Consider the following 13,950-nt stretch of genomic DNA (forward strand, 5'->3'; position numbering starts at 1 on the left):
AGCTTCTATATAATATGGAAAGAGTGCTGAAGGGTTGGCTGTTGCCACATGTATTTTATGGAAAATGTTAGTCAGTATTTGTAGCACCAGGATGACATCTAGTGGTTCTCCTGTGACTAACAGAATATTTGCGTCACCCTGGTGATGGAGGTCTGGACTAACGGATACTGTAACTACTACGATTAAACTGGATTGATCATGAACTGTACCCCCATCTTGTCATCCGTCACCTCTAATTGTTTTAAGATAGATATTGCTTTTGCACAGAACATCTACACTAAATTCAATGTTTAGGGAAAGTTCTGTCATCTGAAGTCAATGGGACAGATCCAAGAATATGTTCGTATTTTTCTTCTTAAATCTGTCGTACTTTTTTTGTGAGATGGAATACGTGTGCCACGTCGGATTCACCAAACACTCGTATCACCAGAGCCCTGTTTCAGAAAGCAGGTTTAGTGAAAACTCTGAGTAAGTTGACTCAGAGTTCAAGGAAACTCTGTTTTTTCGGTTTCACAAAGCTAATTCAGTTTAACTCTGAGTTAGTTACCCTGGCAACATACTCTGTGAACCTAACCTGCTGGCTGCCAGGTTTTCTTCATCTAACCCTGAGTTTATTTGAGTTTGACTTGGAAGTCAAAGCCAATCTGCCAAAACTCTATAACACAATTAAGTCTTGTTAAATTTATTCTGATGGACTGATTCTCACATTTCTAAATCGTAACAAAATCGCAACAGGAGGCTCATTTTTGTATTGTCTTGTTTTTTAAAAAAGTAATCAAAAGCAAGGGCAGCATATTAGTAGATTTTCCAGATGTATGATTGAGCACTATTATTATTTTATTAACAATAAACTCTAAATAAACTGCAATCTATTTGATTTACACAAATGGCTAAAAAATATCCTTAAAGAAGACTCATCTACCAGACTGCATCCACAGTAATCAGTACAACCCTGCACTACTGATGTTTGTAGCTCATTAAAAGTCAAAGGAATTCCTTTTATTTCACGTCTACAAATATAGTTAGGCCATGCTTACATCTGTCAGCTATCAGCAGGTCTAATCCACTATACGGCCTTGGGTTTATCCAGCAGCAGGCTAACTCTTTACCAGAGAGTAAAGCTGTAGATGTTTCTTCAACACTGATGGGCCTTGAAGCATGCTTAAGCACTGACTCAGAGAGAGGGAACAAGGATAAACGTGTAAGCAGAAGGGATTATTTTAGGTTTTGATCAAAGTGGGAACTGTGAACCAGATAAACATGCCAAACATTTTAAGTTTAGAGCAGCAAGATTGAAGAAAAAGTCATTTATACAATCACTTTTTCCACAAACTTTTTTATTTTATTTAACCAAGCTTCAGAGTTGTTTTCTGGGCCATTTTGTCACTGCATGTGATATAAACAGTCAAGAATATCTGGGTGATAAGTCTTGACAAGATGCTTAATCTGGGACAGCTCCTTTCGAAGTACACCAGAACAAGCAAGTTTGTTGTTTGAAGTGGGAATGAGAATAACATAATCCTTCTTTACTACAATGCATAGGCTAGTTGACAATGTAAAGATGAGAGACTCTCAAAATGGTTTATTTGACTGGTCCATCTTCAATACCTAATGCCATTATTTAAAAACTGAATTTATTTAAATTATGTTCAATACTTATAAAAAATAAATTTTAAAAAATCTAGTTAATTTCTGAATCAATGAATTTGAGGGGGAAATCCAATCCAGAAGACAACCTGTGATTAAAGATTGGCATCACATTAAAATATTGTCTCAGATGCCAGTTTGTTTTTGAAAGTTTGATGAGCATGAGTTCCAAAACCCCCTCCGTTCAAGCTGTATTATTATCATTATTATTATTATGATATCATAGTAAAAGAAGTAACATTTAGGTGGACTTTTCTCCACTGTGATGGATTACCTGTTGTAACTCAAGCTGGTTTTAACTATCAGCAAGTTTACTTTTGAAAATGGAAACCAGCTGCAAGCAGGAAAATAGTAAATTAATCCAAAATAGTCAGCAGTAATATAGATCAGTTTGAAGGTAATCATACAAAGCTAAATCATATAAAACCATTGGTAATGTGCTGATTTACAATTCTGTGAGATCACATCGGTCATCGTTGAAGTTGTGGCTTAACAGGAGAGCTAACAATTATTTTTAAAACACTTTTTTAATAGTGACTTGTAAAACAAATTGGATGAAGATCTGCTTTCTGAATACTTCTAGATCTCTCCACACCCTCAGTCTTAATTAACTCACTTAATTCACATTTATGCAGCTTATAGTGAATAAGAAAGGATAAAAACAGACTCAGTGCCTCAGTGCCCAGACTTCATTTAAGGGTATTTTAGCTCAGAACTAATCATTACAATATAGTATGTATATGTATATGTTCAATAAAGTAATTTTGAAAGATTTATCTTTGATTAATGCACACATACAGCTTTCACAAATTTACTGATTATCCAACTCAAAAACCCTACCATATGCTGAAACTGATGTTCTTACAATGCACTCCAATACTCAGTACTAAGTGTCTTTGATTTTCCAAAACTGACAGCTCTGTGCTTCTGACTGATGCACCATTAATGCACGTCCATCCATTACTAGTATGATCAAATAATATGTGAGCATTGGTCTCTTTGGTAGAGGCAACCAAGATTTATTTTCAAGCCCAACAGCTTCTTCTATTAGCTTCATATTGTTTGGCACTCCAATGCTAATGGCTCTTTTCTTTTAACAGTTGCTCCCATTAAATTCATTCTATAATTATGTGTGTTTTTCAGTCCATTACACTTGTACTGGTCTGCCCCTACCTTTTCCTAAGCTTTTACCACTGCTCTGGCTGCTGTACCTTTTTTTCTTTCTTTCTTCTTCTGGGTCAAAATCAGAGTCATTGTTATCTTTTTGTCTTCTTCTTCCTCTCCCTGCGTTCTTTCTAACCGTTTTGCTTCTCTCCTCGTCTTCTTCTTCGGCCGAGTCAAAGGATGTGTCACTGTCAGTCAGCTCATTCTCACTCTCCTCGTTTCTGGAACATTTTCTCTTAAATTTTTGCACCTTTTCCTTTCCTGTCTTAGTGTTCAAATCTTCCATTGGATTTCCCAGAACTAAGTTGCCTGCTGTGTCTCTCTTGGGCCTTCCTCTGGGTCTGCCTGTGCTTCTCCTCCTTTTAGTTTGTGCTGTGGTTATTCTCTCATTCTGTGCCTCCTCTTCTGTGTGCTGCTCCTCCTCTACACTGTCAAGCTCCAAATCTGTGCCTCCCTCTTTAGTCCCACTAGTGTCACTTGCACCTTCCTCACTCTTCTTCCATTCACATCCAGAACTGGATGTGTGGTAACGTTGCACATGACTTTTCAAGCTCACATTGTGATTGAAGCATTTGTCACAAAGGTGACACTTGAAAGGCCTCTCCCCTGTGTGCAGGCGCATGTGGGATTTGAGGTGGCTTGACTGGCTGAAGCTCCGTTCGCACTCTGAACACTTGTATGGTTTCAGTCCTGTGTGTACAACAGAGTGTCTCTGGAGATGAGGTTTATCCCTAAATTCAATCCCACAGACTCCACATCTAAATTCCTTTGAGATCCTGTGATCTGCCAGGTGAATGCTGCGTTCTTTACTGGTGGCAAATGTCTCTGAACAGTCTGGACATTTATATGGTGTGGTGCAATCTTGATGGGTCTCCTCATGTTTGAGTTTGTCCACCTTTGTTCTGAAGGTAACATGGCAGTATTTGCAAGGATATTCATAGGTTTCATCATGGATATTGCTATGATGTTTTAGAGAACTCTCACTAACACATCTTTTGCCACATATATTGCAGGAATACGGCTTTATTTTGTATTCACAAGTGTGAGGCTTCTGAATGTTGAAAAAACTTCCACAGTCTGTGCAGAGTTCATTAATTCTGAGTCCACTGCGGGAATCTAAATCTTCCTCTTCGTCAGTTTCCTCATCCGAACCCATCTCAAGCTCTTCAGCCAACAAAACATCCTTTGTTGGACTCCATTCCCTGTCTGAACTCACAGTATCTTGATCACCTTCCTCTCCTTCATCTGAGGGATAACTTTCTTCATCACTCAAAGTCACAATCTCAGATGAAATCCCACAGCTGGCGTTGACATCTATCAGCGTTGTCTGTGAATTATATAATGACAATATAGATTTCTGAGTCTGTACAGCACAGAATATTACAGACAAATTACCAAAGAGGTGGCACAGTAAGAGGACACATTATAATTGATTATTCTATATGAACAGTTATATACAGGCAATCCGCCTATGTGCAAAATAAGCAGAACAATTTACACAAATATGTTGTAAAATAGGAAAATAATAATGAATAGAGTAGGTTCTGTGGTTCTTATTACAAGGAGTGTCTGGATATGATATAGTATAACAGACTATAGTGGGCCTACCTGTTGGGTAACTGGAGTTATTTCTGTGCCTGTGTGTTGATCTTCAGTTGTTGGGACATTTGCATTGACCTGGCTCTTCCATTGGTTTCTGTACTCACACTGAAGGCACTGCTGGTTCAAGATGACAAGTATTCCATGGGTGACTTTCTCCGTCTTTAGTTTACCGCCACATGATGGACACTTGTGGCGAAACAACTGGAGGAGGCAATTTTCATTCACAACAACCTTTCCTTTCATCTGTAAATGTTCAGCCCTAAAAAAAACATAAAATTGAAATATTGTGAATTTACACAAACCTAATGTTAAATTTACAGTTGAGTTAAAGAAGTTGAACTTACGTTTCCTGGTTCAAATCAATATTCATAACATTCTGTTGCATCTGACCAGAGGTATCAGTGTTTGATTCATCACTTGACCCAGAACTTACTAGGGAACCTACAAATAGAGTTCAGTATTCACATGTAAGAAAGGTTGTCTAAAACACATCAAACCCCACATAATATGTAAGATCTTACATTACAGTATGTTACTAGACTTTATTTTTATGAACAGATAATATTTTAATGTTCCTTACCATTTGCATTGACTCTTGATTTTTCAAAACAGGAAGGTGGACTATCATATGTTTTAAGGTCACACTGACAACCAAGTTCTGCGGTTTTCACAGGCTCCTGCACAAAAAAACTAAATTGTATTTATTCATTTAACACAATTTACAATAAATCTGTCTGGTTGATGTTTCTCTCAACAGCTCCTGAGATAGTGCTTACATTAGTTGTACATGTGCAGACTGGGCCATTAGTGGACTGAACCAGGACACACAAGATGTGGACTAACAGTTATAGTCAATTTGTTCATTTTACTTCATTAGGCTATACGTATATTGTGTAAAAGGAAATGGACATTAGAATGATATTAAATGAGAGACGTTTATTTGTGGAGTTCATTGCGATTATTGTGTCCAATAGTATGTCAACATATATATTTAAGTGGATGTATAAAGGGTACAGTTACTATAGACTATAGCGGTTCTACCTGTTGGATCTCTGGAGCTACATCTATGTCTTCTGTCAGGCACTGATCAGCTGTTGGAGCACTATTGACCTGACTTTTCCACCGGTTTGTGTAGTCACACTGAGGGCAGCGTTGGTTCAAGATGATGAGTATCTCATGTGTGAGCTTCTCCATCTGAAGTGAACCACCACATGATGGACATCTGTTGTGAAACAACTGCATGAGGCAGTTTCCGTTCACAACAACCTTTCCTTTCATCGGCACAGATGAAGCCCTGAAATAAAACAATCCAATTGAAATGATGTGAGTTTAAAACACCTACCTGAGGTTCAATGTAAAGTTGAGTTGAAGAAGTTGAACTTACTTTTCCTGGTTCAATTCAATATTCATAACGTTCTGTTGCATATGATCAGAAGCATCAGTGTTCGATACATCAGGTGAATAGGACAATGATGCACCACTTGACCCAGAACTTGCTCGGGAACCTACAAATCGAGTTCAGTAAATAAGTTGTTTTAATACATCAATATCCACTTCATTTTAATCATAACATTTCTCACCTGTTACAGTATGTTATAAAGTTGTATTTTGAATCAACAGATAACAATTTAAAGTTCCTTACCATTTAAATTTTCTGCTGAGTTTTGAAAACAGGGATTTGGATCATGCCGTGTGTTAACATCATATTGATAAGAAACTTCTGCATTTTCCACAGGCTTCTACACAAAAAAAACACAAAACCAGAAAACATGTAGTTTAGCACAATTATTGTGCTTAGCCCTAAACACCTTAGAAACTCATTATCAAATGATATAACTACTCTGGATGGCATTACTTTGGCCTCCAGCACCACTGTAAGGAACCTAGGAGTTATATTTCATCAGGATTTGTCCTTTAATTCCCATATAAAACAAATTTCAAGGACTGCCTTCCTTCATCTGCGTAATATTGAAAAAATTAGACATATCCTGTCTCAAAATGATGCTGAAAAACTAGTCCATGCATTTGTTACTTCTAGGCTGGACTACTGTAATTTATTATTATCAGGTTGTCCCAATAAGTCTCTAAAGACTCTCCAGCTGGTCCAGAATGCAGCTGCTCGTGTTCTGACAAAAACTAGAAGGAGGGATCATATTACTCCTATTTTGGCTTCACTGCATTGGCTTCCCGTAAAATGTAGAATATAATTTAAAATCCTTCTCCTCACCTTCAAAGCTCTCAATGATCAGACTCCATCATATCTCAAAGAGCTTATAGTACCCTATGTACCTACCAGAACACTGCGCTCCCAGCATGCAGGCTTACTTGTGGTTCCTAGTATCTCTAAAAGTAGTTTCACCAACTGCACCGCTATCCTGGTAAACATCCTGATTACATCCCGTCTGGACGACTACTGTAAGTCTCTTCTCTTTGGTCTTCCGCCAATCTGCCTTTTGAACTCTCTCCCACCAGACACTCGCACTTCTGACTCTGTCTCCACCTTAAAATCCTGCCTGAAAAAGTCCCTATTCAGAGTGTCATACTCTGTCTCACACTGGCTATGCATTCACATTCTTGTACTAATGCACTTTGTAGTCAGATTCATATTTATTATTTATCTTTGCACTAAATGATACCTAATTTATACTACTGTTTGATGTATATGTGCCTTGTAAGGTGTCTTGAGTGCTTTGAAAGGCACCTTTAAATAAAATGCATTATTATTATTATTATTATTATTGTTATCATATTGAGTTGATTATGATTATTTGTCAGTCTTTATCCACTGTTTCACGGACCCTAATGCAATCTCAGTGGGATCTACTTAATAATAAACAAGGTTATTACACGTTGAAAAACAAAAATGATAAACTCTTGTACTTGCTGTTGATGTCAACATTTTATCAATGAAATAAAGAAATTATGGTAGCCTATATATTTACTCTGGGATTGAGCTGTTTTATAGAAGGTTATTAACTAAACTTGTGTGCTTATTTACCAGCAGCAACTTTATTCAAAAAACGTTATGCTGTCTGGGTCATGACTCATTGGGGAGGGGGAAATGGTCTCCAATCAGCTGGGTTTGTTTATGACAACACACGTGTGCCATACAAGTAAACTGTGTGTGTCATTCTGTAGGAGTAGGAGGACGATAACAGATGTTCCTACAGTCCAGGCAGACTCACCACGTGTTGTGGGATCTCCAGATGTTCTTCTGGCTCTGACTTGACACACAGTGACGGGACAGCTCTGGGCTTCAGCTGAACCGTGCCAGTCGGAATCAGGGTTTCATAGCAGTCATTTGAAAAATGTTCAGTACAAATAGTGATGTCAGTCCAGCACGATTCTTTAAAACACTGTCCGTTGACTTCGCCAAGAAACTGGACCCACTCCAGTCTCTCCTCTGGATCTTCTGGCAACTTAAAGCGCTGCGCACTGCGACGCCACGAATCACAGCCGACCACGGAGCACATCCCGGGTTTGGGGTTGATAGCACGGTAGTGGGCGGACAGAAAAGCAGCTGAGTCTCCAGCGTCGATAATATCAACAAGCTAACAGCTAGCCATCTGTACTGGTGGCTGTGATGGTAACGGGGGGAAGGGGGCGGGGTTCTACGGATGGGTTCGCGCGGTTTGTTTTATGGCGTGTCCCGGTGACCGTTAAATACATACAGCAACACTAGGGTTACCGAGTTGCAGCAACGTTATTATTAGACAATAAGGTCACTGAAACCTGGGGGGACTTTTAATTGACACTCAAAGCTTGTCAGTCAACGTAGAGCCTGTCACAATAAATGCATGTATTGTGTGCACGGGAGGCCCCTCACTCCATCTGCAGGCTCACTGTTGTGCAGGTCTAGAAGTACACCAGCAGGTAGGGCTGTGGGTCATGGAAAGCCCACATACTTATTTAAAATGTGCAAGCTGGTGACGGACATCTTTCTCTTCCTTTTCTCCACTCCCTCCCACCACTACCTCGGGGTCCTCCTAATGTAAACACCAGACAAGCGCTGCCATGCTTCTCATACAGCTGTGATGATAACGGAGTGGGCGGGGCTTTGTCGCAGGGTCACGCGATTTTACATCTGGCGTATCCCGGTGTTAAATTCGCCATATGAAATACATTTTAAGTTATTGACTTTTTGTAATTCTCTCGATTATCTCTCGATAATTCTCATCACAAACCTTACTCAATTAACCTGTATCACATTGAGAAGCATGACTAGATAACACTACAGGAGTGAGGAATTGGATTTTTAAAATGTGGGTGAACTAACACTTATTAAGCTTTGGGCAATATAATGAAGAATATATGGAATTATGGATATATGGATTATTTTTCCTGTCTGGCCACTCTTTGTCAGTATTGCTCTTACCTGGTTGTCATTCATCACAGAACTACACAAACACATGTAACACTTTATATCTCTGTTACCATAAAAATGATAAATACGTCAAACCTTTCAGAGATAGATTCCCCTCAAAAGATGCAGTATGTGTAGCTGTCAATCATTTAACAGCTCTACCATCATTATATATGGTGTGTCTATCCTGGAAGAAAAGTATTGAAAAGTTACAATACAAATGAACACAGATACTTAAAGTCAGCTCTATTTAATATACTTTTAACCAATATGATCCCACAGTCTACATTAAAACATACACTAATATCAAAGCAATGTTTTTTTTTTCTTAACAGTGACAGACAAGTAGGCTATAAAATGTTAAAATAATCTGTCTTGGGTGTCATATTATGATTTGATTCCTTTCTTTTAGTCATTTTTAAGATTTGTCAGATCACTATATTCTTTCTTGGTCGTCCCTTTCGCTTCCCTGAGCTCTTACCAGTCTTCTGGCTGCTCATTTTCTTTGTCTGTTCTGGGTCAAAATCAGAGTCACTGTCAGAATGTATGCTCTTCCTCTTTCTCTTGCTCTTGACCTCTTCTTTATCTGATGGGTCAAAGGATGTGTCACTCTCAGTCTGCTGGTCTTCACTTTCCTCATCACTGTAACACGTTCTCTTTAACTTCTGAGGCTTTACTTTGGCATTCTTAGAGTTTGAACCCTGGCCTTCAGTCTGAGCTGAGCTGCCTGTAGCGCTGCTTTTTGGCCTTCCTATGGGTCTACCCGTGCTTCTCTTTTTCCTTTTCTTTTTAGGTATGCCTATTCTATCATCCTGCACCTCTGAATCTGTATAATCTTCCTCTACATTGTCATGTTCTGAGTCTGAGTCTCTCTCATCCCCGTTCTCTTGAGCATCACCACTGTCACTGGTCCTTTTGTTTCTCCTCTTCTTTTGTTCACATCTAGTTTTGGATGTGTGGTAACATTGCACATGACTCTTCAAGCTCACATTGTGATTGAAGCATTTGTCACAATGCTGACACTTATAAGGCCTCTCCCCTGTGTGTAGGCGCATGTGGGATTTGAGATGGCCTGCCTGGTTGAAGCCACGTTGGCAAACTGAACACTTGTACGGCTTCACTCCAGTATGCACAACTTCATGTCTCTGGAGATTAAGCTGTGAGACAAATTCAATCCCACAGCTGTTACATTTAAATGTCCTGGGGCCTCCATGAACCTTCAGGTGAACTCTGCGTTGTTTATTGGTGGCAAAATTCTCTGAGCAGTCTGGACATTTATATGGTTTTTCTTCAGATATGTGGATCTGCTCATGAGTGATTTTGTCCACTTTTGTTTTGAATGTAACATTGCAGTATTTGCACCGATGTTCATAGTTGTCATCATGGATTCTGCTGTGAGTGTTAAGAGCGGTCTCAGTGACACATCTCTTGCCACAAATGTTACAAGAATAAGGTTTAATTTTATGCTCACAAGTGTGGGGCTTTAATTTATTGAAAAACATTCCACACTCTGTGCAGAGCTGACTGTGTTTGGGGGCAGGATCATCATCATCTTCGTATTCAGTTTCAGCAGATTCACTTTGGAGCTCTTCAACCACTGAAATCTCTACTGCTGGATTCCATTCTTCATCTGAGCCCATGTCACCGTCATCGCTTGAGTCGGTTTCATCCATTGGATCACTTTGCTCATCGATAACAGCAACGATCTCAGAGACACCTGTGATGCTACTGTGGTTGTCATCTGTTGACACTTCCTGTAAAAGACAACCATGCCAAGAATGGGTAAAATATCACAGCCAAGAGACACATTGTGATTTTGGATACTAATTGACCTAGTCCATCATTAAGATGAACTGCAAGCATGTTCAAAAATTGCAAAAGATGTTATAAAATTATATAATTATGAAATAAAGAAACTATTGAACAGTGTAGATTGTGCATGATTTTAACTTCAAAACTTCAAATAATAATAAAAAATCAACTTGAGCTATAATAAGTGTGTCTGACTATTTAAGTCCTACCTGTTGAGTCTCTAAAGTTACATCTATGCCTCCTGTCAGATGAGCTGTGGGGACACTTGCATTGACCTGACTCTTCCATTGGTTTCTGTATTCACACTGAAGGCACTGTTGGTTCATGATGAGGAGTATCCCATGGGTGATTTTCTCCACCTTTACTTTAGACCCACACAGAGGGCACTTCAAATTAAACAGCTTGAGGAGTCGTTTTTCGTTCACAACATACTGCCCTTTCTTCTGAAGAGCTGCAGCCCTGATGAAAGAATTGAAATATTGTGAGACGCAGCTTTAAAAATCCAACCTGATGTGATCAAAAAAAAGTTGAACTTACTTTTCCCTGATTATATCAAGGTTCTTAACTTTTTGTAGCATCTGACCATAATCATACATGCCAGGATCTGCAGTATTGGATGAACATGAGACATCACTTGGCGCTGGGCTTCCTTGAGCAGCTGCAAATTTAAAGTTCATCATTTACATGTAAAGAAAATATCTAGGTTGATATTCACTGCATTTTTTAAACATACTGAAGTAAAGTTTCTCACCTGCTGGGGCTGAAGATTCTTCAGAATAGTAAGCTGGACTGTCACATGTTTTAATTTGAACACATTGATAAGACACTTCTTGGGTTTCCAAAGGCTCCTAGAAAAAAGTAAAAGCTTGTAGATAAAGATTCAATATTATGAAATACTTATGTTTTCAACCCTTGTGTATTTGGGTCTCTGCTGAGCTTACTACACACAAGCAGCAAAATAAGACCACCCACCCAGTCAGTCTGGTGTAGGTTGGCTTGCACTGTACTGTTGCTTCTGTACTCATGTGATTCAACCATTCAACATTCAGATGTGTGTATAAAAAACTAATGGTGTCAAAATGAGGTTTCTGCATCCGGATGATGTGCTGTGCAGGTAAGAAGGGGCAAAAAAATGTGTGTCGGGGTAGTCGGTCAAAGCAGACTCCCTCACCTCACATTTAATGCCTGCATGTTCCGGGTCAGGTTCTTCTGGCTCTGACTTGACACACAGTGATGGGACAGCTCTGGGCTTCAGCTGGACCGTGTCAGTCAGGCTTTCATAACAGTCATTTGCAAAGTGCTCGATACAAATAGTGATATCAGTCCAGGACGACTCTTTAAAACGTTGTCCGTTGACTTCGGCAAGAAACTGGACCCACTCCAGTCTCTTCTCTGGGTCTTCTGGTAAGTTGAAACGCTGCGCACTGCGACGCCACGAATCACAGCCGACCACGGAGCACATCCCGGCTTTAGGTTGTGTACCTCCGCGTTTATAAGTGGTGTGTCGGTGTTATAGTTGCAGTTTTTAAGGACTGGAAAATATACCTCGGGGTCGTCCTTTTCCTAATGTAAACATTGGTAAGTTAAGAGGTGGACACTGTTGGTACGGCAGCGGCGCATAGTGATGATAGTTGAACGGGCGGGGCTCCGTCTCTAGGTTTGTCTGGTTTCATATCCGGCGTATCCCGGCTACCATAGTTTGGAATTTTGGATGTGGACTTGTATGTAGTAGCAGAGACAGTAGTCATCCGTATAGTGTTACCTGCAGTAGATCTTTAATTCATTCAAATGAGCATGGTTACTTTTTTAAAATGTATGTTAACTATTTGATGAGCATCACAAGCTAAACTCAATTCACCCTGATGGTATGAAGCAGCTAACTTGGACAAAAATATCATTAAAAAATGTGCAGGACTGCCAAACACATATAGGAGAAAGGAAAAAAGGCTTTTTAGCTTCTTTTTTTTATTATTATTATTAAAAATAAAGTAAAATAAGGAATATAGTATCAGACCTATTTATCCTGCATGGCTGTATTGCTCTTACCTGGTTATCATTTGTCACCACACAAGCACATATTTCCAGCCTTGTTGCCGTAAAAATGTTAAAATATACCTCAATTTTCCACATTAGATGAGTTGTTATGCTTACAGTAGAACTGAATTAAAGACACAATGTGATGTGACTCCTCTCAGCCGCATGTTTGTGTATCTTTTAATCAGTTTACAAGTCTACCATCTTCATATACGGTGTATGTATTTTGGAAGAATACAATACAAGAAACATGGACACTTATCAGCTCTGTTTAATATATTTTTAACCAATATGGTCCCATAGTCTACACAACAATAAACAGATCTAGAACTTAAGATTTTTTTTTTTCTTAACAGTGACGACCAATTGTTAGGTTTATAGGAATACTGTCTATCATGTGTGTTGTTTTTTTAGGAAATCATTAAAAGTCTCTATGAACATTAACTTTATTTTTCAGATTTTGTCAGATCACTATATTCTTTCTTGGTCTTCCCCTTCGCTTCCCTGAGCTCTTACCAGTCTTCTGGCTGCTCATTTCTTTTCTCTCTTCTGGGTCAAAATCAGAGTCGCTGCCAGATTTTGTGCTCTTCCTCTCTCGCTTGCTTTTCACCACTTCTTTCTCTGCCAAGTCAAAGGATGTGTGACTGTCAGTCTGCTGGTCTTCACTTTCCTCATCACTGCAACGAGTTCTCTTTAACTTCTGAGGCTTTACTTTTGCATTCTTAGTGTTTGAACCCTGGCCTTCAGTCTGAGCTGAGCTGCCTGTAGCGCTGCTTTTTGGCCTTCCTATGGGTCTACCCGTGCTTCTCTTTTTCTTTTGAGTTACACCTGTTCTATCACTCTGCACATCTGAATCTGAATCTGAATCTTCCTCTTCAGTGTCATCTGAGTCTGAGTCTCTCTTATCCCCGTTCTCCTGAGCATCACCGCTGTCACTGGCCCTTTTGTTTATCTCTTTTGGTTCACATACAGAAATGGATGCGTGGTAACGTTGCACATGACTCTTCAAGCTCACATTGTGATTGAAGCATTTGTCACAATGCTGACACTTATAAGGCCTCTCCCCTGTGTGTAGGCGCATGTGAGATTTGAGATGGCCTGCCTGGTTGAAGCCACGTTGGCACACTGAACACTTGTACGGCCTCAATCCTGTATGAACTACTTTGTGTCTCTGGAGATTAAGGTGTGAAAGAAATTCAATCCCACAGATGTCACATTTTAACTCCCTAGGCCCTCTGTGGTCTTCCAGGTGAATTCTGCGTTCTTTATTAGTAGCAAAAGTCTCTGAACAGTCTGTACATTTGTATGGCGTTCCTTCAGTTAGGTGG

General features: G+C 39.4%; 2 protein-coding genes across 2 annotated transcripts; both read right to left on the minus strand.

Annotated features, from left to right (window-relative positions):
- Positions 1-2,542: 2,542 nt before the first annotated feature.
- LOC128369643 (RE1-silencing transcription factor-like) lies at positions 2,543-7,886 on the minus strand. The gene is made up of 6 exons (XM_053330722.1): positions 7,599-7,886; positions 5,455-5,607; positions 4,994-5,090; positions 4,758-4,854; positions 4,420-4,672; positions 2,543-4,138 (listed from the first exon to the last, which is right to left on the minus strand). The coding sequence occupies exons 1-6, from the start codon at positions 7,884-7,886 to the stop codon at positions 2,795-2,797; spliced, it is 2,232 nt and encodes a 743-aa protein (XP_053186697.1). The 3' UTR covers positions 2,543-2,794.
- Positions 7,887-9,016: 1,130 nt separating this feature from the next.
- Positions 9,017-12,156, minus strand: LOC128369087 (zinc finger protein 37-like). Its single transcript, XM_053330050.1, has 5 exons — positions 11,760-12,156; positions 11,340-11,436; positions 11,126-11,246; positions 10,798-11,047; positions 9,017-10,530 (listed from the first exon to the last, which is right to left on the minus strand). Exons 1-5 carry the CDS (start codon positions 12,048-12,050, stop codon positions 9,205-9,207), a joined length of 2,085 nt encoding a protein of 694 aa, XP_053186025.1. The 5' UTR covers positions 12,051-12,156; the 3' UTR covers positions 9,017-9,204.
- Between the last annotated feature and the right edge of the window lie 1,794 nt (positions 12,157-13,950).

Source organism: Scomber japonicus, chromosome 12, assembly GCF_027409825.1.
Source record: "Scomber japonicus isolate fScoJap1 chromosome 12, fScoJap1.pri, whole genome shotgun sequence".
Lineage (NCBI taxonomy): Eukaryota > Metazoa > Chordata > Actinopteri > Scombriformes > Scombridae > Scomber > Scomber japonicus.